This window comes from Tinamus guttatus, unplaced genomic scaffold (assembly GCF_059628265.1).
Source record: "Tinamus guttatus ecotype Peru unplaced genomic scaffold, ASM5962826v1 Tinamus_guttatus_pri_ptg000327l, whole genome shotgun sequence".
NCBI lineage: Eukaryota > Metazoa > Chordata > Aves > Tinamiformes > Tinamidae > Tinamus > Tinamus guttatus.
Window position 1 is genome coordinate 9,191,342 of NW_028288861.1, and position 24,430 is coordinate 9,215,771.

The window sequence follows — 24,430 nt, forward strand, 5'->3', positions numbered from 1 at the left end:
AGCATAACAGAAGAGCCCTGAATAACTGCAATACTGTGACTGTTTCCTCATGAGGGGGAGAATATAGCTATGCATTTGTGCAGCAGCATGCTGCAAAGAGCTATCCGATCCCTATGCTGTTTGGCACCTACCTTCCAGGCTGGCATCCCATGGTAGGAAAGCTGGCCATTACGGATGAATTTGTACAGTGGAGAATCAGGTACAGAGTTCAGGTCGCCACACAAGATGACAGGATAGTAGCTGCCTTCAGCAGTTTTGGCAATCTTGTCGATCTCTGCTAGGAGCAAGGCCATCTGTGCAAGTTTGACATCTCCTCGCCGGGGATTGTACAACACATGAGTGTTGGCCACACACAAAGGACTGACCATCTTCAGATCCAAGCCTTCCGGGAGCAGAGGCTGCAGTAAGAGCACCAAGCCCACATTATCTCGATTGAGGATGTCCAGACCAGGCCGGAAATATTCTATGGGGTTGACACTGATCAGCTGGAATTTGCTGTGCTTATAGCACACTGCACAGCCATCCGTTTTCCTCCCAGTTCTCCGCTTATAGAAGCATTCAAAGCCTGAGGAGAAACCAACACCAGTTAGAAGGTGGCCTCTTCCTCAGCAGCCCCACTGTTAGTTGGAGGGTTTGACAAGACCATGTAGAAGAGGTCCCTACCTCTTAGGTTCCTACCAGACTCTTTGGAGGCTGACCTTCAATCTGGTGGGCTTGTGCAAGAGGAAACTTTCTCCAACACCTATGCATTCTCATTTTGCTAACTGTCAGCTTGTTTTTTTACAACACATCCGAGCTATAACTATAAAAGTCCTCAGCTCTCAGTAGGCAATGAACAAAACTACTTGCAGAGCACTGGTTGTTCAGCAACGTAGCCCCTAACACTTCTTATCAGTCTTCATTCAGCTCTTTGCTTATCTAGTCAAAAGCAACAGGACTCAGTGACTGGGAGTCCAGTCTCTGCTCCTTTAGCTCACAGCATTATGGCCAGTTCTGTCACAACAATCCTCATTTATCAAGGATCTTTTTCTCTCCTTGTACACCAGAACCAACTCTGTTACATCACTCTGGTCTGTCAACTGGGAGAAAGTTACAAAGCTGAATAAGAAGTATATTGAAGGAGGAAATATCTAGGCAGAGTTCAGAAGCAGAGACAGCAGCTAAAGAAACAGGGAGATTTCTCTCAAACCTGGCGGCTTTGCAGACATAGAGCTGAGGAACTCTGGGGACAGCTGTTGTGAGCGGGAGAGAGACACTAAGCAGCAGGACATACCCATCATCCTGAATGTGGGTTCCAGCTGCTCCCAGTAATGGTTCTCTTGTACCTCCTGGAGACACAGAACCTGGAAGGAAGGCAGAGACCTCACTCGCTCCATCAGTATTTGCCAGCTACCTTGTTTTGGGGAAGGGAAAAAAGTTAAAAAGTGCTCTCTCATACTAATGCTGCAACTAGAAAGGCCAGCACTGCAACTTTGTTCTGTACTTCCCAGCTAGAGTACAATTTTCTAGGTCACTTCAGTTTCTCAGTGATGAGGCAGAAGCCCCTTCATCACCCCAAGAGGGCTCAGGGAATAGAGGAAACTATGAAGTCATATGTACTCTTCTGTACTGCCTTTTAAGGCTGGTCCTTTCCCCTGAAAAAAGTTACCTCTTCCTCATCCATTCCTACTCTTCAAGTAGTTAAGCCCTGCTATCGAAGTATGACTAGCTTCTGCAGGGACACAGCACACCTTACACAAGGGCCTCTGATAGTCTCAAAGGCATTGGCCTTAAATTTACAAGCAGGCAGCATTTTCCTAATCTTCCAAGGACTTTCTATTTTTTTTATTATTATTATTTTTTTTTTTAAGGAAACCCCCCTCCTCCCCACACACACACACACAAAAAGCACGCATGCACGCAAGGAAAAGAAAACATGCAGTTAGATCAAACAAGGAATTCAAATTCTGGTGATGCTAATATGGCGGGAGCTTACTCACATCAGGATCCCAGTGCTGGATTTCCTGCAAAAGATTTGGAAGGCGGTAGTTCCAGTTCAGGATGTCTGGATGGCAGTGTAGATAGAGATCAAAACCCTGTTCCACCAGATCCTGGGCCAGGATGTTGTAAGACATCACCCGAAATTCAAAGAGGGGCACGTTTCCTGAGACCTGCTCTGGCATATAGGGCTGGACAAAAAGATCCTCCCAGTCTCTCCATAAAATCTCTACATGCAAGAGACAAGAAGCCAGGTTAGAGCCATGCTGGGTACCCTGTTGATACCTCTATGCTTCAGAAAATAGCCAGTCTAACTCTCCAACCTGCAATGTTCTGGCCTCCAAGCCTCAGGGCTTTAGGTCATTTTGGATCATCTCAGGTCAATGAGGATGGGGTAACAGAAGACCAGCATCAAGCATACTGAAAAAATTCAACCACATTTTGGGTACTTTTTGTAATAGGAGGTCAGCACTTAGGCACAACTCCTGGGAAATGAGTATATCAATAACTATCAGTCCAACAGCACAGACAACCCTAGCTGTGACTAGCCCTCTCTCAGCAAAAATTCACTTTACAGTTTTCACTACCTGTCAAACACTACTTGTTTTCACTTTCCTGTCAATTCTGTATGGACACGTACAATCAATGTTTCACTGACAGCAAGCCCAGACCTACTCATCTTGCCCAGACACATAAAAAAAACAAACCTGATAAGGTTTATTACAAATGCAAATCCTAAACTAAACATTAAATTCAGTTATTTCTACTGACCATGATAGGGCAGCTCTGCTGGAAGAGGCTGAAACTGTTCCATATTCTGAATGGTCCAGGCTGGGGGCTCCACTGGCACTATCTCTGCATCACGTGCTAAGCTCCATGCCAGCACAGCTGGGTCTTCATTCTGCCCTTCTACATCTATAGTGGCACAGCCAACTATCTGGTGATCTGTCTGTGGCATTACAGCTGCCCAAGGTGCACTGCCTACGACAGCCACTGTTTCCTCTGCTGGTAATTTTGCCAGTTCAGCCACTGCATGATCTCGTGGTTCTGAAGATGCCAAGGTGTGGAGCTCTGCGAGCTGCTGACCAGCACACCACGTGACTTCTGGAGCCGAATTCAGGTCACTAAGGCTGGTCATCAATAACTCTGAACCTTCTAACCAGTCACTAGCAAGGGCAGCCGATACTTTCCCCACTGCTGGAGCACTGTCACTGGCTGGTAAATTCCCTGCTCCTTCCTCCAGCCACTGCTGGAGCAGGGCTTCTTGCTCTTCTGGCACCGACCTTCCTCCGGATGCAGCAAAGATGCCCTCTACCTGGGTGGACGTGCTCTTCGCCAGAAGCACATTCTTTTGACAGGTAAAGAAAGCATCTGCCAAAATAAATAGAGAGATTTTAGTCAGTTTTGTGTATTTCTTATTTACTGTTTTTCTTTAAGCCTTGCTGCAACTCAGTGCCATAGACTCAATCAATATAGCAACCAAAGCAAATTATTTTTCTTAAGAAAAAAAGAAGTTATAGTCTGACTAGCTTACCCAGCCTCTTAGAGGGTGCCAAGCCACAGTCCAATTTTAACCATGTTAGTCAAAATCACTAACACTAATTGTGCAGGATGACAGCCCTAGAGAACGCAATTTAAGCATGGGCAGCACCACAGCCAGTCAGCCAAGCTAAAAAGTGCTGTGGAAACTGTCTTAGTGCTTGATGACATAGCTAAAGCTACAGCCTGTAGCAGTTAGCTTGATGGTGTCCATGTGTTAAGAAGTAAAGCTCTTGCAGATGACCACTTCTCAAAAATTTTGAGGCAGGTTTCTGCCCAGGAATTCAAGAGGGAAGCCAAAAGCATGGAAGACAGTTGTTTAACATATCACTGAAATGTGTGATAGAAGAAAAACTGTCCTTTATTTTTTAAAAAAAAGGCAGTAGAGGAACTAACATGGCAAATTAAGAAGTTCACTGGATAGAATATAACCATAGAAGGAGTAATAAATACATGTATATATACATGTATATATAAATACATAAATATACATGTATACATGTATATATAAATACATGTATATATATATACACACACACACCAATTAATGGCTGATATCTGCAATAAATAACAAAAAACCCTGCTGTTCACCTAGCACTTTTGAATATACTAGAGTTGAAAAAGAGAATCTATCTACTTGTGCCTATACCATGGCACTGATCTTTTGCTATGAAGCCTGCACAAATACAGCTCCTGCTGGTGACCAGCAGTTTCTGCTACCTACATATCACTTTTTTTCCTCTGCTGCATCCCTGCAAGAGTCAGTCACCCAGAACAATAACATACAGAGGTCAGCAGTATCTGTCCATGCTTTTTACCTTGTGTGTCAAAACTTTCTGCATGAAGCACAAAAGTAGCATTAAGAACCATATTCCTCTTTGCAGTTTTTTAATTAAGTTCATGAACGTTTGAAAGATGAATGTATTGATGGAATATTTTTATACACAATTACCTAAAGAGTTAGTTATTTTAAGAGAAGAACTGAATTTCGGAACAGCCAACTAGCTTGTCACTATGACCATACCTCATCCATGGCTGCTACAGATCAGAGAACAGTTTAGACAGGCATGTGGCTTTACATTAGCACTGCCACGGAGTCTGTGAGGTACCACTGGATCTACGAGACTCTGTAGGAGCATCTTCACACGTGCTACACAGGAGTCCCTCCTGCGTCACCTGAAGGCCCTTCGGGGCTGATGGAGCTTAAAGTGAACTACCCCCAAAGACGGCCCAACCTGCAGGGCAGGTCTGGGGAAACAGCCTGGGCCCCCAGGCAGGGTAAAACCCGCCACTGCAGCGGCCGCCTCGCCCAAGGCACCTGCTGGAGCCCCTCTCCCCAGCCCGGGCACCCCGCGACCACCTGCGGACTGACACAGCAGCCACCGCGGCGGCTCTCGCCCCGGCACCGCGGCAGGCGCCGGCGCCCGCGCCTCTCCTAACGCCGGGGCCGCCCTCCCGCCAGCCGCTGCCAGGGGCCTGCCCGCTCCGCGCCGGCCCGCGGGGCCTCCGGGCGCCCCGCGGCCGCTCGCTCGCCGCGACGCCCCTCGCCGCGGCCCGGGGACCGCTCCTGCCCCGGCACGGCCCCGCACAGCGGCCCAGGCCCGCGGGCCGCAGCCAGGCGCGCCGGGCCGGTTACCTCGGAGGGCCCGCAGGAGCCGCGCGGCGGGCAGCAGCACGTAGCAGAGCACGGTGCCGATCATGCCGCCCGGCCCGGCGCGGCCCCGCCTCGAGCCCGCGCCCGCCGCCCGCCCCCGGCCCGCCCCGCCCGGCACGCGCCGCCCGGCCCCGCCTCAACCGCCATCTTCGGGGCGGGGCGGCCGCGCTGGGCCCGCGAGGAGAGGGGCGGCGCGCGGGGCCTGCGGCGGAGCGGGGGGCCGAGCCCGGGCAGGCCGGCGGCACCGGCCCGTCCAACAGAGCAGGCGCTGCGGCGCCGGCGGCCGCTCCTGTCCGCGGCAGCGTGCGGGTACGGCACCGCCGGGCCGGCCGGCAGCCCCTGCCAGCGCCGCGGTGAGATTCCGAACAAAACTCGAAACACGGCAGACAGGGAAGTAATCCAGTGCTGTTACACGTACCAAATTAGGCCCCATTTGTTCATTAAAAGTTAATATTACAGTACGTTGTGGGCTTTGCAAACAGTGCTCACGACGATCTGGGGTTCTTCAGAGTGCAGCATGCGTGTGAATAAACCCATCAAAAGAGCGTTAAATGAGCAGGGCAGGAGCACGTTCCCCTTTGCTGCTTCCATTGCAGTCCCAGACGGGTGTGTCCTGCGGCCTGGGAAAGTTGAGACCTATCACATGCTGAAACCTGAGAGTTTCATATGTAATGAGAAGTCCTGGCTGAAGTCTGGGGTTTTAACTATTTGCTCCATTCCAAATTTGAATGTGTATAATAACATCTAAATGGCTCAGATCAAACTGAGCACCAATATGGCTCTTCATGCCAAAGGCACCCTTTTAATGTATTACAGTAATATACAAAACTGTAAAACACATTCAACTGAAGTGTGATGAACTTTTATCACTCTACCATCTGCTGGTGAGCTTTTTAATCCCATATCCATCCTGCTTATCACCTCTTGCTTGTCATTAGAGGTTGATTTCTGCTTCAGGTCAGAATTACCCTCTTGTATTTTGAAGCAGGAGCTCTGTACTATCTCCTGTGCTGCCCCTTCTGCTCAGGAAAGACTCCCTATGCACACCGGGAAGATGATTCCTTCAGGCTGTCTAAAAGATGGGCATTTGCAATGAAGTCAACAAGACAGGGAAAACCGTGCCTATGTGCCTGCCTGCTGTGTTGCTCCCTTGGCAGTCACCATCTGTTGTCAAGACTATAACTTTTTGAGGATGTGCCTGCCTCTTTGTCCTGCCTTTTTTATGCTGACAAGCACCATGAGTCTCCATGACTAGGAATCTGAGCTGGTATTATAATATGAATAAATAATAATCCTTCTAGTACAATTCTAAAATCTCTATTCCTAAAATAGTATTAATCATGATTAGCCAGAACTTCACTAACTTACAAGACAGTGCTCTGTAGGGTATTTTCAAAGCAGTAAAATAATACTTTATCCTTTTCAAACCTACAGAGCAGAGTTTTCAATACTCGTTAAAACTTTTACATGTATCATAATGCAATGGCATCTGAGCACTTTTTTATTTCTGCTTTTTATGACTTGGATCCATGTTTCAGATGGGGAAACAGAGAACGAGACACAGTGACAGTGACCTGTTTCAAATCCCACAATCAACTTTGGCAAAGCACAGAGCTGGACCATGGTCTCCCCTCTCTTGCTGCAGTCTGCTGACTGCTGCAGACCATCTTTGGTTTCTGATGAAAAGGGAGGATGACAGCAGCTGTTCTCCAGAGGAAGAAGCTGCTACAGTAGGGCTAGCGACTAGGGAATTTAAAACAAGGCTGTTGTTCGAGAAGAAAGACCTAAGAAAACATCTAAGACTCAACCCACATCAGGATAATCAGATTGAAATTGGAGAGAAATGTTAACCACAAGGAAGCAAATAACTAGGATGCCACAATTGTTCAGCCTACATTAGGAAAAAAAAACCCACAAACTTTGGCAATAAAATTAAAGCTGACAATGGTCATCTGCTTCAGGGTCAAAACTTCCACTGGTTTATGCAACATTTTATTCTCTGTCCAGATACGACCTTATTATGGCCTCTAAGGACTGAACTGGTTGAGAGATTTCTGCAGAACCTAAGGATATAAAACCACTGAAGATACCCTGTCCTTGGGGAGCTGGACTTTTGCTTCCTCTCTGTATACCACACACTTCATTGTAAGTTATATACATTTCAAATACAAGCAATTATCTTCACACAATGTCCTAGAATTAAAATTCTCCTAGAACTAAAAAAAAAAAGTGTATGTAAGTGTTAGTTCTGCTCAACCTTTATCAAAAAAAAACTCTTTATTACAATGTTTTAGCCTCCTAGGAAAGGTCATTGAGTCCTCTATGTAAGCCATACAAAAATAATAAGCAGTCAGCCAACTTTGGCACCAACATTAGTTGCTAGGATGAATGAGTACTTGATTCAAGGCACTATTAAGTGCTGACACATTTACAAGCCACACTTTATTACACATTGTAAAGGGAATTTGGCAGTAGACAAGTCTGAATCTGTACAGGACAGAAGGCTAATACACTCATTTTGTCCTAATCTCTCTCAAGACTACAAATGCTCAGGTTTGCCTTTTTTGTATGAAATTGTACAGTCTGGAACGCTAATTCAAAGGAAAGGGAAACTCTTACCAGAAGACTGGTACTACTCTCTGGTACATTTGGGGGTCTCACGCCCAAAATCTGATCTGTTCTCTTCTCAGATGAGAGCTGATGCAATCCAAGCCCCAGATGATACAACGCTGGTCACCAACGCAACGAGGTTCTCTTCCGGGTCACAATGTCCAGGCAAGGTCACAGAATGCCTACGGAGCCTTCACAGAAGGTTCTCCTAACAGCCAGCCAGCCCCCGTGAAAGGGAAATGGGACCTTTCTGGTCGTAAACACTAATATCCAGACCATAGGTCTTACCAATGGCATTCTTCTTCCTGGGGATTTTTAATTACAGCTGAGCGGCTGCACTTTCAGTGTGTACGTGTGAGAAAATTACAGGGTCTAAGAGGTGACTCATTTGCAGAAGAGAAAAAAACACACAGCTTGCTGGTGCTGCCAAGGACACGTAGCGATGGAGAATCAGTCTGAGGACACAGGTGCGGTGTTTAGCTGCTAACAAATTTTGTTCCAGAAGTGGTCGGAAAGAGGCAGGCGGATGCCAAGAGGGGCTGATGTTGCTATGGGGTGTCTTCCCCTGTGGAGGACTCCCCTTCCCCAGGAGAGGTAGCAGTGAGACCCCACTGAGGGGACACGGGAGCTCTCCACTACACATCCCGCGCGTGGGACAGCAGCAGGGAGCTCCCCAGGGTTGCCCCTACCCCTGCCCTCCGTAGCCCCATGGCTGGGGCCCGCGGGCAGAGAGCTCCTGAGCTCACCCACATCCTGCCTGGCTTCTGCGCGGCACGGCCAGGGCCTAGGGCTGCCCACAGCATCCTGGCCTGGGGTCCTAGCCTAGCATAGCAATTCTTACGCTGTTCCCTCCTGAAATTTCACATTTGGCTAAAATTTCACATTAGTCACAGTGGCATGGGGATTAGCTATTTACCTTAATTAGTTTCAAAGTTTGGGTTTCTTAAGTAAAGAAGATAAAAAGCAATTGAGAGTCTCTTAATATGCACTGAGAGTTATTAGTTATGAATCATAGAATCATAGAATGCTTAGGGTTGGAAGGGACCTCTAGAGATCACCTAGTCCAACCTCCCTGCACACACAGGGTCACCTAGAGCACGTGGCACAGGACTGCGTCCAAGCGGGTTTTGAAGATCTCTAGAGAAGGAGACTCCACAACCTCTCTGGGCAGCCTGTTCCAGTGCTCCGTCACCCTCACTGTTAAGAAATTTTTCCTTAAGTTCCTGTGGAACTTTTGGTGCTTCAGTTTGTGGCCATTTCCCCTACTCCTGTTGGTGGCCACCACTGAAAATAGCCGGCCCCATCCTCCTCAATGCCTCCCTTAAGGTATTTATGGACAGTGATCTGATCCCCTCTCAGCCTTCTCCAGGCTGAACAGGCCCAGCTTTCTCAGCCCTCCTTGCAGGCTGAAGAATCTGGGGAGAGCTAATTCCAAAAGTTATCAAACCCCAGCTTGGCTGCAGATTTCTAGCCCCAGAGTGAGAACATCTCTGCACCAGAGCCAGTACCATGTGAATGCGACGCACAGCAAATGGCACACACAGAGTGGGCTGGGAAGGAAAGCTCCTGGAGCAAGCCAGGGAGGGGGTGACTTCAGTGGGAGCAGTGGGATGTTCTGTCAGCTACAGGGTGTCACATATGAGCTGGGCTTGCTTTGACCAAATGAATCTGTTCAATTTCATGGCAGACCAGAATGAAGAAGTGTCAGAGATCAGCGATTCCCCAGAATCTTTGTCACTTGCTGATGTCTCAGCAGAGAAGGCCACATCAGATTCTGAGACTGATCTAGAGATTGAAGGCAAGTGTTTTCTGGCCATCCATCCTCACCAGTCCTTCCCATTACAATTAATACTGTACCCACCAACAGGTATATATCAGAAATAGAGGTCAAGGATGCAACCCTACCAGGATACTTCCTGTCATCCACATTTAATCTGGCAGTTGATAAAGGTGGGAGGATGAATTTCCCTGTAAGAGCTCTCCATTTGATGTGAAACATCTTCCACATCATAGGCCAGCATGTCCCCCTGCTGCCTTCCATAGACCATGGCTATTCTTCTGCTCCTTTATGCCTTCTTTCGTCCTTGATAACCAACATTACCAGATCAGCCTGCAGTCAGGACAGCAAGAGCAGTTAGCTGAAGCCAAGATAAGATTGTGGTCTGCGTGCCATAGACTTGCCATTACTATTCTAGACTTTTCTGGTGGTTCTTATGCTTAACAGGGTCAGTTTACTGGTTAAACAAGTCTTGCTCCCTTTTTTGTAAATAGCAGACTTGTCCAAAACTTAGAATGAGCACTTTTGAATATAAGTGGAAGGAAAATAAAAAAACAGAAGAATGCAAGAAAAAAAAAATTGTGAGGCCTCAAATTGAACTGGAAAAATGACTTTGGTGAGAGGGGAATTTGTTTTTAGGTCAGGCCATTGGATGCATATAACAATATGAAGAAATATGACCTCTAAATATGGGATTTGATGAAGGAATTCCAAATGACAGGTTTTTGTGGAAATGCAGCCGCCAGCTGCACTGATATGTCTCATTGCAGCTGTGTCAACACCACCCAATGGCCAAGATGAGAATGCTGGGATTCTTCCTGCTGGCTGGAAGCCAAAATGTGCTGAGCTGTCCTGGTTCCTCTAGCAATATCAGCTGCATGCTTCAATTAAAATTAAAAAAAAGGCAATTTTTTTCCCTGATGTCAGAAATTCTCAATTATAGCCAGAAAGATTTAGTCACATAGCAGACTGGTGAGAAGCTACAACATGTCACTGATTGCCAAATTGAGAAGCAAGGAGAATACATTAACTCTTGGAGGTGTGGAATAAATGGATGGGGAGTACCAGAAGGGAAATAATCTTTTAAGAACATTATTCAGCTTAGCTCCACAAGGCAAAATTTAACCTAGGGCCTGAACCCATGAGTCTGGCATAGCTTTTTGATAGTTGGTTTGAATCATGAATCACAACCACACAAAATGTGGCCAAGGTTGAGGTGGCCACTTAATTCACTGCAGACAACTGGCAGGCTGCCCCCAACTCTCTTATCACAGATACTGAGGCAAGATGTTGCCTCACCTCAGTTTCCAGCTTCAGGAAGTGCTATAGGTTTGGGAGCAAACCCTGAGCTTAGTACAGAAAAAGCCAAGGACTCATATTTGGTTGCTTTAGGGAACTGCTAGCTTACGCTTACCAGCGCTTCCTCACTCAAGTGGCCCTCTGAAGACATCAAATGCTTGGGAGAAACAGTCATAGGAAGAGGAGGGAGGACACTGACTGCACCACTCATCAGTATGCTTTGTCTCCGTAGATCCAGGGAAGGCTTTTGCAGTCATTAGAGGCACAGAGCTGTACCTGGAAGCGTGCAGGCTGCTGGAGGTGGTGCCTGTCTCACAGTTCATTCAGAACTTGTCCAAGACTTATATAAACCTGAACCACCACGGTCTAGGACCCAAAGGTGCCAAAGCCATTGCTATTGCTCTGGTGGTGAGTAGCCAGCAAGGGTGAAGCCACTACTATCGAATACAATAGGCATCTAGGGCTTCTCTCAGTCCTGGAGGCCACTTCTGAGTAAACACTGTGGGAGAAAAAGCCATGTATATCTTCCTCACAGGAGCTCTAATGCCCTGCACATGAAGGCCTTGCATGGCCGCTGCTGGCCTTTGCTGGAGTTACCGTAGCTCTGCTCAAGCAGACTGATCCTCTTCCATGGAGCACAGGTCGCCAGCACTCCTAACCCCAACAGGGCCAGAGATGAGGATGGGGATTGGTATCCTTTACTCTGAGCACCACGTGGGGAGATGCTACTCTCACTAGCAGACAGGGCCAGGATGCCTGAATCTGAGCTTGGAAATGGCCCTGGGTCTCCATGTTAGTGAAGAGTGGTGGAAAGTCCTCAGCACTCAAAAGCTCTAAAGCAAAGTGGCCCTCTCTTGAGAGAGCCCACCCGCTCCCACAGTCACAGCTCTGCCCTGTCCCCTGGCCTCTGTTCTGTTTGGGACCTGCAGTGCTTTCCATGCTCAGAGGGAACATCCAGCGTCTCTCTATTGAACTGAGGATACTACCCATTTCATTAACTTTTCAGTAGTTTCTTGTGTGTCCCTGTTAACATTTGTTTCTTCACAGTCCAATGCATCTGTCACTCATCTGGAGCTGGAAGATAACTGGATTCTGGCAGAAGGAGCTGTGTGCATAGCACAGATGTTACGGGAAAACTGCTGCCTTCAAAAACTGGTAGCCAATCTGAGAGTTTGTAAACAAGATTGTTGTTCATCAAGGCCAATCTTATGAGAAATTTCATAAATGAAAATCAATTCCATTTCAGGTTTTAATCAAATAACAATTGCCCCCATACAAAAATAAACATATTCTGAATATGATGACATTTTATATTCTAGTTTTAAAAAGTACAAGCTCCTAAAAGGCAGAAGTTTTCATGTGATGGCAGTCTAGTCAGCCCTCTGGCTGGATTCCTTGAACTGTTTTCTTCATTAGCAGATGATACTTTATCAGACAGTAATTACCATAACCTGGTCCTTCTAGGTCATGCTTAGCCAATGGAAAAAAAAAAAGTTTTGATTAGGAACTTTCATTCTCCAATATAATACAGGGAAACTTTTCTAAAAAGATTAAGGGAATAGTACAAAACTTTCAGATAAGAATCCTTCTATCTGAAAGTAAGTAATACAAGATGCATTTTGGTAGGCCATGGGATTTGTGTGGCATCAGAACAAAAGATTATTGACCAAGTACATCTTGTTTCACTGATGACAATATTTTATGTGAAACTAATTGCTGTAAGGCTTCACTTCTATTAGAAAGGACAAGGGGTTGAACACATCTGTAGCTCAAATATTAATTACTGCCTGGCTGGCAATGCAAGCATTGCTGGTCTTGTATCATTTTCTTCTATTTTGGACATTAAGGAGACAATAAAATGGATACATTCTTTGGGCTCATCCTTCTTATCCTTTGTTGCTTTCTCCCAGAACATCTCCAATAACCACATAGGCACAGAAGGAGCTGAAGCCATTGCCAGGTTGCTTTTGGATAATATGTCCTATCTCCAAGTTCTTCAGCTCTCAGGTGGGCTGCATGCACCCAAGTGGTTGTGGGAGTGGAAGTGAAAAAAAAAAAAAAAAAACATGGTTTTCTTTTCAGTCTCTCATTTTGAGAACATCAGTAAGACTATGGGCAAAATCAAGCCCTCAGATATGTCTCTGACAGGAACCAAGAGCAACAGTGTGGAAAGCTAGATTTATACTGATGTGAATAAAATAAATATTTGGCCATCTAAACCCCCAACACCTCTGAAAACCTGCCTCTTATAAGAAACTTAGATAATCACTGGAGCAATCCTGCTATAAGGATCGAAGTGGGTTAGTAACAGCTAGCTTCCTACAACCTGATATGGACCATGATTAACTGGATGTTCCAGCTAAAAGCACAGCTTCCTCTAGACCCTCGTACAATGTCAAGGGAGAGATCAGGGCACTGTTAACATACTTTTCCTCCCCAGGGAACAACTTTGGAGAGGACACTGCACCATACTTCGCTGATGCTCTAACGGTGAGTTACCTGAAATCTAAGACCACCTGCTGCTCTGGCTGTGTAAAAGACTCTCCTCATCTTGAAACAGCTATTGGCTTGGCATGATTTCACTTGGCAGTGAACTGATGATTTCCTGGCATAATTCTGCTAAGTGTGTCTTGCTGACTTCAGAAATGAGAGAGTCTGGGAGGACACAAAGGAGGGTGCACTGAATTAGCGTTTTCTCAGGACAGCTGTGGGAGTCTGGCTGAGAGACAAATCCTCAAGACTCCGTAACAGAACAACAGGACGAAAGGCATTTGGGTGATACAGAAATTTCAAAAAACTTAAGCAATCTCACTTCATATCTTTCTGTCATTCTTTAGCAAAAAGAAGAGTCTTGACTCCTGTTATTACTTCCTATCACAAAAGCTCTGCACTGTTTGACATCACTAGAACCTGCCAGGGAGCAAGGCCTTGACCTTACAACAGAAAGGACTCTTGGTCAGGGTGTACTGGTGGGAATGAAATAGGGAACAGGAACAGAATCGCAGGATATGTTGCAGACCAGACATCTGGTAGCTGCAGGAGGGAAGTCTGCACAAATGAAGTCCCAGTTCTTATGTTGTTTCAGGAAGAGGATTGCTGTGATGTTATAAACATCACTGACAAACTGTCCGGAGGGACATAATGCCCCAGTCTCCACGCTGATGAACTCCTGTGCACTGAAGATTTCAGTGCGTCTGGAATCCTTCTGTTTTATCCTCTCACAGGGGCCTTACATGGCAGGTGGTTGCAGCTGGCTGGAAGAGCTCATTCTCTCTGCATGATTTTCTCTTTGCAGGGCAATTACCAAGTGAAGGAGCTGGACCTCAGCCACAATGCGTTCTCTGAAAAGGGAGGACAGCTCCTGGGACAGATGCTGGGTAAATGCACTTATTACTCCTCCAAAGCCAGGAGTGCAGGTACACTCACTGGGGCACAGGATGGGTCCATGCAGTGCAACATTTGTTTCTTTCCTCAGCAAAAACACCCTGTGACTTGGTGGGTAGTGCATAAGATGGAGTGTCCTGTTTTAGAGACTCCTGACTGCTCCACCTGGTCAACCTCATCACCTCAGGGGACTCCAGCCACTACATGTGACTGCAGTAGCAGAACACAAAGATGAGAAACAACAGAACATCTGTGTCAGCGAGAAGGCAGTCAGCCTACCTTGCCATCTGCTTGCATCCAAACACCCATCCACAGAAAACCTGGATGAGAAATTATTTCTGAGAATGCGAAGCAAGTGTTGGCAGCAAGTTCTATCCCTTCCAATCCTCATTTACAAATGAATTCACACATATCCTACTCTAAGTAAAACTTACACCATGCAGTGTGTGCATGTGAATTGGCACTGGCGTGTACACAGCCAGACACAGCTATGATGTGAAGCTGAGCTCCTCTCCTTTGCTAATCAGACATAAGTAGCGTAAGTCTTGTTTTGCAGGGGGAGGTTCGATATATCACAGAGAAGCCAGGCATTTTTTCAGAGTGAGAAACGCAGTCCATCATTAAAAGAAATCCCTCCCCCCTTTACGTTAATTAATTTTTCAATTAAGCCAGAATTTACCTTAATTTTTCAATTAAGCCAGAAGAAAAAGCATTCATTTTTTACCTGTGATCAGCAGCCCATTCTGTGTTCTTTGGTTGCACTGCACAGGACAGACTGAGTAGCTACAGTCCTCATGAGCTGTCTAAGTTTCTCTCTCCCAGCCAGCAATGAAACACTGGAGCTTCTGAACCTGAGCTGGAACCAACTGAGTATGAAGGGGGCAATAGCACTGGGCACAGGTCTCAGGGTAAGAACTTTCCTGTTCTGTGATACACTTTGCAGTGATTATTACCAGGAACTCACATTCCTGAGGTGTGAGCAGGATTCAGTAGCTCTGACAAGGCCCGTCCTACTGGCAGTCAGTGCTATAAGAAAGGCTACAGCAGTGAGTTCTGGTGAGGGCTGATGGCTCATGTGGATGGAGAAATGTTGGTGCCATTGCTGAGGAGCTGGGCTGGGTGTGATTTGTGGGATGCTCCTGCAGGGAGCCAGGCAGGGGAAGGGTGCAGTGGTATGTTAGGTGGGCATGCAGTAGCTGAGATCCCTTTCTTCTCTCTGAAGAACAACGGTACACTGAAGGTACTTAACCTGTCTTGGAACGGCTTTGGGAATGAAGGAGCAAAGGCCCTAGGAGAAGCTCTCAAAGTCAACAATGTGCTGGTTCAGCTGGATCTCAGCAGCAACCAAATTGACAATGAGGGAGCCAAGAAGCTCTGCAAAGGCCTTGAAGTCAATGAAAACCTCAAAGTCTTGAAGGTAAAGTCCTAACTAAGGCAGGGCTGTGGGAAAAAACAGAGGGAATAAAAGATCTGGGTCAGGAGGAACAGAGGATAGAGGTCAGGCCTCGGAGCTGTAACTGAGGAAATTCGTGTTGCTCTGTGTAGAAGATGAGCAGTGGAAAGAAATCCCATGCTGCAGGTTTCTTCCAGAGTAGTTAAATTGCTCTGTTATGGAGTCAGCCCCAACCCCATTTCATCCCAAAGCAGTTGATTCCTGACATGTCTAGTCTCAGGTAAGCGCTAGCAGAGAGTCTAGGTTATTTAATTGGTCAGTATATCTGCATAAAATATAGTTGTCTATGTACATGTTTATATGGAATATGCATTTCAACCTAAAGCAAGGATTCACACTGAAGTTTGCAAGTGGGAAACAGTGTGCCCTTCTCAATGGTAATGACTTGCTAATAGTTTATTCAAGCAGAAGATCGACTGCTATTGCCTAATTGGAAAAATATGAGCATTACCTAAATAATAAAGACGTATTTACATATGGGGAAAAAGTGACAAACTGCTTCCTAGCAAACTAGGAATTAATAATCCTGGAAGGGGGCAGAACTGAGTGAACAGCCAAACTGACTCCAGAGATGGTGAGGGCTCAAAGCTAACACATCTTTTCAATTCAAAACCATCATTCAGGAATTCACCTCTGGATAGTCGGGTTGTTATGAGCTGTATTCTCAGATCTAACATCAGCATCCTGAGAGCTTGCAAACGGCAGCATGCTGGGTGAGAGGCATCTTTAAAGTCTTTAAAGATTTGAAGTTCATATGGGCCTGTCCTTGGACATCCCTGTCTTTGTATACTGCTATAACCATGCTGCTTCTTTTGGATTACTGTTTTAGATTTGGTAGATGTTTTTTTCCCTTGTTCTTAACTTGGCTTGAGGTATTATGTAACACCACAGCATTCCTCTCAAGGGGCTAACAGTCCTACAGACAGCCCCTGGAACACTGTGCCTACTATCCTAATATATCTCTTCAGTGATACAGGAGGTAGCAACTTATGTAGTTTATGAATTGATAACACAATGGGCTTAGAAGAGGAAATGACTTCTGCTGGCCATTGATGATCAAGAATGTTTTCTTTCACATATCAGGAGTAGAGAGTGCACCTGAGGTGCATGGTGGGAGAGAGGTGACATTCATGCACTGAGATACACACAGATGATGCCAACCCCATAATGCCAGACATTAGTTGGCAGACACAGCTAGACCTTGCAAGTCAGATAGAGCTGATCAGCCTAAGCCATGTTCTACTGCTCAGCTATGCTGGCAAAGGCTGTGGGAAATGTCCTCAGGATGTCCTCTCAGCATCGGAGGTCCCATTCAGAGGCCTGTCTAGCCCGCCAACACAGTCTGTCACCTCCGTTTCTCCTCATCACATGACTGAACAGGACCTCCATCACATAGTCCCACCTGACAGGTATATGAGACCCAACACATGGAATTACACATATGGAGACAAAGGAGGCTGAGAAGGCAGCTGCACTGTGAAGCAACACTGCAGTTTTGTGGGACAGAGACAAAAGCTACCAAGGTAACAGACAAATCCACAGAAGGGAACCAAAGCTATTCTATAATCCCCCCAAAGAATAGGAAGAAAGGGCCACCGCTGTAATTTCAGCCTGCTCACTGCCAGGGCGTGAATTCCTCATTCTTACTGTGTCTGTCTCTCTTCTTCCACAGCTGGCCAACAATCCTGTAACCGTGGAAGGTGCCACTGCACTAATCACATCTATCAGAAAGAACGTTAAATCCATGATGGAAGAGATCAACATCTCAGTAAGAGCCTGTTTGCTGGGAGCTTCAAAGTCTATACACTCGACCTTTTTTAGGGACTGGTTGGATCCCAGAAATGCCTTCTTCCAGAACTGTTCGAGACTTGCATATTTTTCATTTTTGTATGGCCACTAATAAAAGTGGATCCTATTTGACATCCCTTCTTGGAGCCATGTTGAAATTACAGAACTTTGGCCTAGCTCTGGAGAGAGGTATCTGTAGTGTCACCTTATTTCTCTCCCATCCATTTTGCACTAGCAGAAGGAGAACAAGAAGTGAATTCACCTAGGAGCATGAATTGTCAGCTTCCCTGAAATGACTTCCTGAAGGGGAGCCTAAGGTGCTAGATACTGGTGCTTAGATACTCTGTCAGCATGTATGAGGAGTAGAGAGGAGAGAAACTTCAGGGAATTGAAAGCAAAGCAATTTTATTTTAAAAACATTAAAAGGGGAGTCAAAAAGAAAAAAAAAATCACGGAGGCCAAATTTTAATAAGCATTTCCCTCCATGTCAGGAGCACAGTGCACTTCGTTCTAACCTCATGTGCTACTTCTAAAATGGCAGACGCAGAAATGTTTCTGAGCTCCTGTGTGAGGGCTGGGGTTGCATCCCAGATGTGTATCAGTCAGCTCCTGTCCATCCATCAAACATGTTGGTTCTTCATGGGAGGAAAACCAGGCCTGCAGCCTTGGGAAGAGTTATAGAACACGTGAGCAGGCTCTATGTCCTCCATCCACCTTTGGGAGCACCGTGATTAAAGGAAGGAATATTTCCCAAAGATCCCATTTTGGAATTGAAACATAAATGAAGATGTTCACACTTGCAACTGGCTAAAAAAGTAGTTCATGGGCAGTCTGGGAGGATAAGGTAATGGGCTATATCAGTACATCTGTGTGTGTGCCCTTGTCTTGTGGTTACTGGACTGAAAAAAAAAATGAGGTCAGAGTAATAATCACCTGTGGTCTTTTCTGAGAGTACTGAGTGCTTTCAACAGAGATATCTCAAAAATGGGTGTTCCTCTAGGGCAGAGAAATTTTCCTGCATAGATTAAGATCAAAGAGAATTACTTGCCAGGGCTACAAGGAGTCAGGCCTCATTTTGCAAGAGAAAAATAAACCTGGCTACTTCTGGGTAAAGAACTTCATTACAGTGTATATGGTTCTGTTCATTTTTATAAATGATAACCCAAGCAATTCATAAACTTGTAAAGAGTAATGTATCTTAGCTAAATTTGGTGAAATTAAAATTATTGAAATGTATTTATTCCATTAAATAAATAATTGAAATGTATTTATTTCATTAAATAAATAAATTAAAATTATTGAAATGTATTTATTTAAAAGTAGAAATTGAAGGAGATATTTTGAGGCATGGAGTTAATTAATATAAAAAATGTTTAAGCAAAAATCTCACTATGCATTTCTTCTTTCAGAGTTAAAAGATGCTTTATCCTCCTTATCCCTCAAAATTACTTGGCATTTCACAAGATAAATGGTCAATTGCATAAATTTACAATGACATTTTGGAATCTGAATCAAACACGTATAAGAAAATATCTAATCTCTTTGACAGACTTCATTTCACCTGGAATGTGGGGAGTCTTGCATTTCGATTAAGAATTTTTGCAAAGGTTCATCTCAAAAGAACTTATGCTGTTTTAAACCCTTAACAAATTAGCAAAGGTTTTAATCTTTAACAGGAAATTGTAGCAGATATTAACCAAAGTCTCTTCTGCTGCTTTTCCCAGTGATAATGTTCTTCTTGATTTTTAAAGAATGAATAACTAGCATGTCTGTAAGAGGATTTTCCAACTAATATCATTTCTAGAACCTTTGCATGGGTTTGACAGCACTAGCAAATGGGAAGCCAGAGCAAGACGCGTTTTTATGAGTTTACTGCTTCTGACAGCACACCTAAGCATAGCTGTTCCACACATTCTTTTACACAGTGTACTCTTTACAGAATTACAGCCTGCAGTTACAGAGCAGCAGATACTTTATGCAAGGCATGAATCACAATAGCTAGCACATACCCATCTTAGAAACCACGGTACCATAGAATATACAGTCACTTTGCAGCTGTGTTTCCCTGTGTGGTTTCCCTACACAGTGGACTGACTTTGTTGTAGACACAGAAACACCCAAACTGGTTCCCTGCAGGTGCCACCCAAGTCCAGAGAGGTTTATTAGGCCAAGCACAGTGCTTTGGCTATGCTGCTTCCGAGGCCACACTGGCAGTGGAGTCCCATGGGGTGAAAGCCACACTGATATGCCTTGGGGAGGATCTCCTGTGCTGTGGTCCCAATGAAGCAGAGTTTTATCAAAAGCACCATGAGTTCTTCTTGTCTGACAACATCCAGACCCTTCCCAGACAGGTGCATCTTTCCTTTCTGGGCTATGAAGCTACATTATTGGAGACACCAGTCCTTTTCACTTTTTACAAAGCTCTCTGCCATATTTTGGCCACTAACTGTTCAACTTGCAGGCTGCATCTTAGCTGAATGGAGAAGGACTCCATGTAGAACTGTCTCAGGGAAGAACCTAAGTCACCTGAAGGCGTGAGATGTCTGCAGTGAAGGTGCTGGCATCTGAACTGAGCATCTTACATTCTTTTTAGAATCAATGAAGAGAAAGAAACACTTCCAGAGCATATGCCATCTTCTCTATTTTACCCTGTATTCATTGGATGAAATTAAACATATCCAAGAATTCTGGATTTTCTTCACTGAGAGCAATACAAGAAATTGCTTAGCTCTCTCTAGAGTAGTTATTTGCTCTGGATACATGTACATGTGTTCAGGTGAATCCCATGAAGTTGACTATTCCCATTAAGCAGACCACTGTGTCTCCTTAAAGAGATGACTACTCTTATTAAGGAGATGCCCAGTAAAAATGTACTTTGCATCAAGTTTATTTGCACATAGATTAGGAGATCCTTTCCTGTCTCAGTCATGGGAAAAAGCAAGAAAGAAGAACTCTCATTTAGGCTGTGCTCCCTGCGGGTTTCCTGAACATCAAGAGTGGAAATGGGCGAAGGTACAATCCTCAGGAGAAAACAGTTACTGTTGACTTAAGGGTTTGTTAATACAAGCAAATTTTTGTTGTTCTTTGGGTGCCCACACTGAGTGCACTTTCCTTTCTCCTACGTACCAGAATGTGCTGGTGAATGAAACTTTCATCAAGATGTTGGATTTGGTGTGTCAAGAACATCCTGGACTAGATGTTACCTATGGTGAAGTTGGAGGCCATATCTCCAAAAACCCTGAGCATTATCCAAATCCTATGAAAGTGATTCAGGTGAGTCTGAGATTTGGGTCTATAGTTCTCCTCACAAGCTGCCTGTGTCCCAGACACTTGGAGGGATGGGGAGTTGGAAGGAGTAAATTTTCTTTAAAGTAGAAAATTGAGTCAAGTTACCTCAGAAAAATCTATTCACAATGACTATCTCACATTCATGTATCTCATTCCATGCAAATTGACTAAGCAAATCCTCTGATTTTCAGAGGCAAATGTCTTAGGATGTGAGAGCACTGAGGGGGAACATGATGTGCTGTTTGATCTGAATGGATGTGATCAGTGACTTAGTAATAATAACCTTTACATGATATCACTGATCCACAAATTTCACTTCTTCATGATGTACATAATTGTATGATTTGACAGCCTTCAAAAAAGCAGTGGCACAGATGACAGTATAACTCAATCCTAAGTGCCTGTGATTTCCATCTGAATGGATGCTTACTAGTTAAGTAAAACAATTTAATTTTCAAGTCTGATCCAAATGAATATATTTCCACTTCTTAAAGTCCACTTACACATAAATCTTCCCTGACAGTTGTGATTTAGTTTCAAAATGAAATGTGCTTCACAAAAGTTGCAGATGATATTTTATTGCCCTAAATATTCAAGACTGAGTTAGCTTTTTCAAGACATGTAATTTCTATCGATAGCAGCAGATGGTGCTGTCCTCCCTTGCTGGAAGTCAACACAACTCCAGCACTCCTCAGTTAGGCAACCCTCTTCTGCACTGCAAACTTCACTGTGTTTTCTAGCTGCTGTGCAGATTTTTAGCTAATTGGGTGGGACATTTCTGCAGGTATGGCTTCAGAGGAACCTAAGCAAATGCTTGTGCTGTTAGCTCACATCAAACAGTGCAGCTGTGATTCACAGCTAGTGCCAATCCTGTTAGCACACTTTGCAGTTTTAAATAGCAGTTATGGTGCTCAGATATGTCCTCACTCAAACTGAAGGAAATTCAGAGAAGAACAACTAAAGTGATCAGAAATCTGGGGGAAAAGAACTGTCTCTGGGTTAGACAGATGAGATTAGCTTTAGACTAGAGAGAGGCAGCACAAGAAGTTACAGACATGGACAGCTCAGTGATGGACTGAGTAAAGGCATGGAGACAGATAGAAGAACAGTCTCTCAACAGGAGAGTTGGAGGCAGATACCAGTGGCTACTTCAATTCATGGTTATGCCCTTGTTTTATCTCTGCTTCCCCTAGAACTATTTGAATGAGCACAACCTAGAACTCTGGGACTTTTTTAGGAATATTGACAAGGATGGAAACATGAAGATCCCTGTGGCGGACGTCCGGAGAGCCATAATGCAGGTGTGCCCCAAAAAGCACAGCCAAGATGCTTTCCAGCAGGGCAGTGCTGTGGGGGGAACCCCTCTGCTGCAGCACGGCCACCAGTCGTCCTTGCTGTGAAGACACTTCAGACCGGAAGGCTAAATGTACCAATGCAAAAGCTGAGCTCTGAAGGAGACCAAACAAAACTGCTCTACCAGCCACTAAATACTCCAGGCGGCATCAGTGATTATAAATAAACTTTGGTATAGCACAAGAGCCCTGGAAACTCAGATAGGCTGGCTACCTGTGTAGGATATACCTTCATAGATAATTATAGCTTACTGCTGTGGGGAAAGTGAAAAGCAGACATTTACCCTTGCATTTGTACATTGCGTAGATATTCTCTTCCTGCCAAAACTATCATGCTTGGGATCAGTAGGCACTGGTTAGACATCTATGACACCGTTTTACATCCTCACAAACAGTGGTCATGCAAGCTATGACTGCATTTCTGTTTGAATGCTAAAAGACTGAAATTGCCTCCCCCATTTTCCATCCCTTCTTCCAGGCATCAGGCCATCTGCCCAACTATTAAAACATGCCCTAGACTGATAAAGAGCACTTTTTCTGCAAAAATAATCCTCAGGTTTGCTAGATACCTCTTTTTCTCTTTAGGAATCAAGTATCCCACTGAATCGAATCCAAATTGCAGAACTAGTGCAGAAGCTAGACCGGAATCAGACAGGATTGGTGGACTACAGGTGAGTGGGTGACTCCACTTACTGCCTTGTCTTCTTTTTTTTTTTTTTTTTTTTCATTTCGACACCAAAAGAACATATCCTTATTCAATCTAGGAAGTGAAGGAGCACATATTTTTGGCAAGTCTGGCAACATGGTTACACATTACTTACTCAAGTGAAGAGTGGTAAGCATGCATACATGCTTAGGAGCCCTACCGAATCAAAACAGAAGTAATTATTATTTTCTTCTTTATAAACTTGCTCTGAAAGTGCATGGATTTCAGAGCTGAATGGCATTTTCATTCACACTCATAGGCCTGTGTGAGAAGAATCATCTCCACACTGTTCCTACCCTGAAGCTAGGGTGAGATTTGCAAAGACAGCATAGATATGCCTTCAGACCTTTCCTTCCACCCTCAGGGTCTCTCTCTCCACCCCTCTTTTTTTTTTTTTTTTTCCTTTTTCTTTTTTCTCTGATCCTTCTTCTTAGGAGTCCTAGTTTTCCCTGGAAACCTGCCTTCAAACTACAGAACTCTCATTTTCTTGAAAGTTCCTCTTTCTTAGTGCCTGTAGCAATCGCGCCCAAGTTCTGAGAGTCTGAGCAGTCAGCAGCAAACTCCTCAGAGATTCTCTGTTGCTGCAGGCTAAACCACTTGTCATTGGACCACAAATTTCTCCCTAGATTTCCAGTCAGTTATGATGTGAAAGCCCTATTAATCATGCCTAAATATTCCCATCTCCTAATTCATACTGATTGATTTTAAAATATATATTGTAATCTAGATTTAAGGCTCGAAGCAGCAGGTCAATTCTGCAAATTTAAGTGTTTTACTTCATAGTGTCCCAATATTTTCAAATAGAAGGTAAGAGCCTAATTACTTCATTGGATCTGATCCTTACTCTTCAGTGCATGCTAAATGCATCTGTGCCCAAACACTGCACAAGCTTGGTAAAACTTGAATAGGAAGTTACAGGGGATCTCATGTACTTTAGGCACAAATTACAGAGATGGGATTAAATAGTTAGTAAATTAGGAACTGTTGAATCCAAACGCACAGCAAAGACTTCACTTGACCTCATTAACACTCATGAGTTCATATACAGAAATAAAATAAAAGTAGATATCTACTCCTTATCTAGCTTCTTAGTCCATAATCCCATGTAGCATATGTGGCAGTGGTAAATCACCTTGCAGACAAGAGTTAGAAGAGTTGGGGCCTTTGCCATCCTTACTGTTCCCACCTCAGATTCCCACCACAGAGCATTTCCTCAATGTCCTCTCAGCAGCTGATAGCTAAGATAGGGAAGGTTCACTCTTTACTAGGTTAATACTGAATGATCTCTTTCTTTACAATTAGTCACTTAAAAGAGAAGAAGCCAGCACAGAAGCCTGTGGAAAAGAAAATGAAGGAGGAGGAAGAGAAAGAAGACCTGTATGAATGAAGCAAATAAGCAGTTCAGCTAGCGAAATTCAGTAGGAGAAATACTGGAAGAAATCTTAGAGTGACCCTGGACTTGGAGATGCCCAACATGGAGAAGCTCCGATAGTCTAAGGCATTGAACATAAAATTAAAGTTGATGTTTCCCTGTACAGGAGGGTCAGTGTGGTGCTTTGGCTTATGGCAGAAGGGTTAGCCTTTTGGAGATAGTTACCTGTCC

At 44.7% G+C, this 24,430-nt stretch overlaps 2 protein-coding genes across 5 annotated transcripts in view; one reads left to right on the top strand and one right to left on the bottom strand.

Annotated features, from left to right (window-relative positions):
* ANGEL1 (angel homolog 1) overlaps positions 1-24,430 on the bottom strand; it is a 140,849-nt gene that overhangs the window by 29,207 nt on the left and 87,212 nt on the right. For 3 of the 4 annotated variants that reach the window (XM_088529338.1, XM_088529339.1, XM_088529340.1), the window contains exons 1-5: positions 5,153-5,225; positions 2,749-3,348; positions 1,980-2,206; positions 1,274-1,343; positions 132-565 (exon numbers count right to left, since the gene is read on the bottom strand). In XM_088529338.1, the coding sequence (XP_088385464.1) occupies positions 132-565; positions 1,274-1,343; positions 1,980-2,206; positions 2,749-3,348; positions 5,153-5,216 (1,395 nt within the window). In that variant the 5' untranslated portion in view covers positions 5,217-5,225. Of the gene's footprint in view, positions 1-131; positions 566-1,273; positions 1,344-1,979; positions 2,207-2,748; positions 3,349-5,152; positions 5,226-24,430 lie in introns of those variants that run through there. The other variant, XM_088529341.1, reaches the window with a different exon arrangement.
* LRRC74A (leucine rich repeat containing 74A) lies at positions 8,223-24,214 on the top strand. Its single transcript, XM_088529385.1, has 15 exons — positions 8,223-8,247; positions 8,902-8,904; positions 9,468-9,578; positions 11,089-11,264; positions 11,904-12,011; positions 12,767-12,863; positions 13,297-13,346; positions 14,152-14,233; positions 15,063-15,148; positions 15,463-15,657; positions 17,366-17,461; positions 20,611-20,754; positions 21,963-22,070; positions 22,707-22,792; positions 24,130-24,214. Exons 1-15 carry the CDS (start codon positions 8,223-8,225, stop codon positions 24,212-24,214), a joined length of 1,452 nt encoding a protein of 483 aa, XP_088385511.1.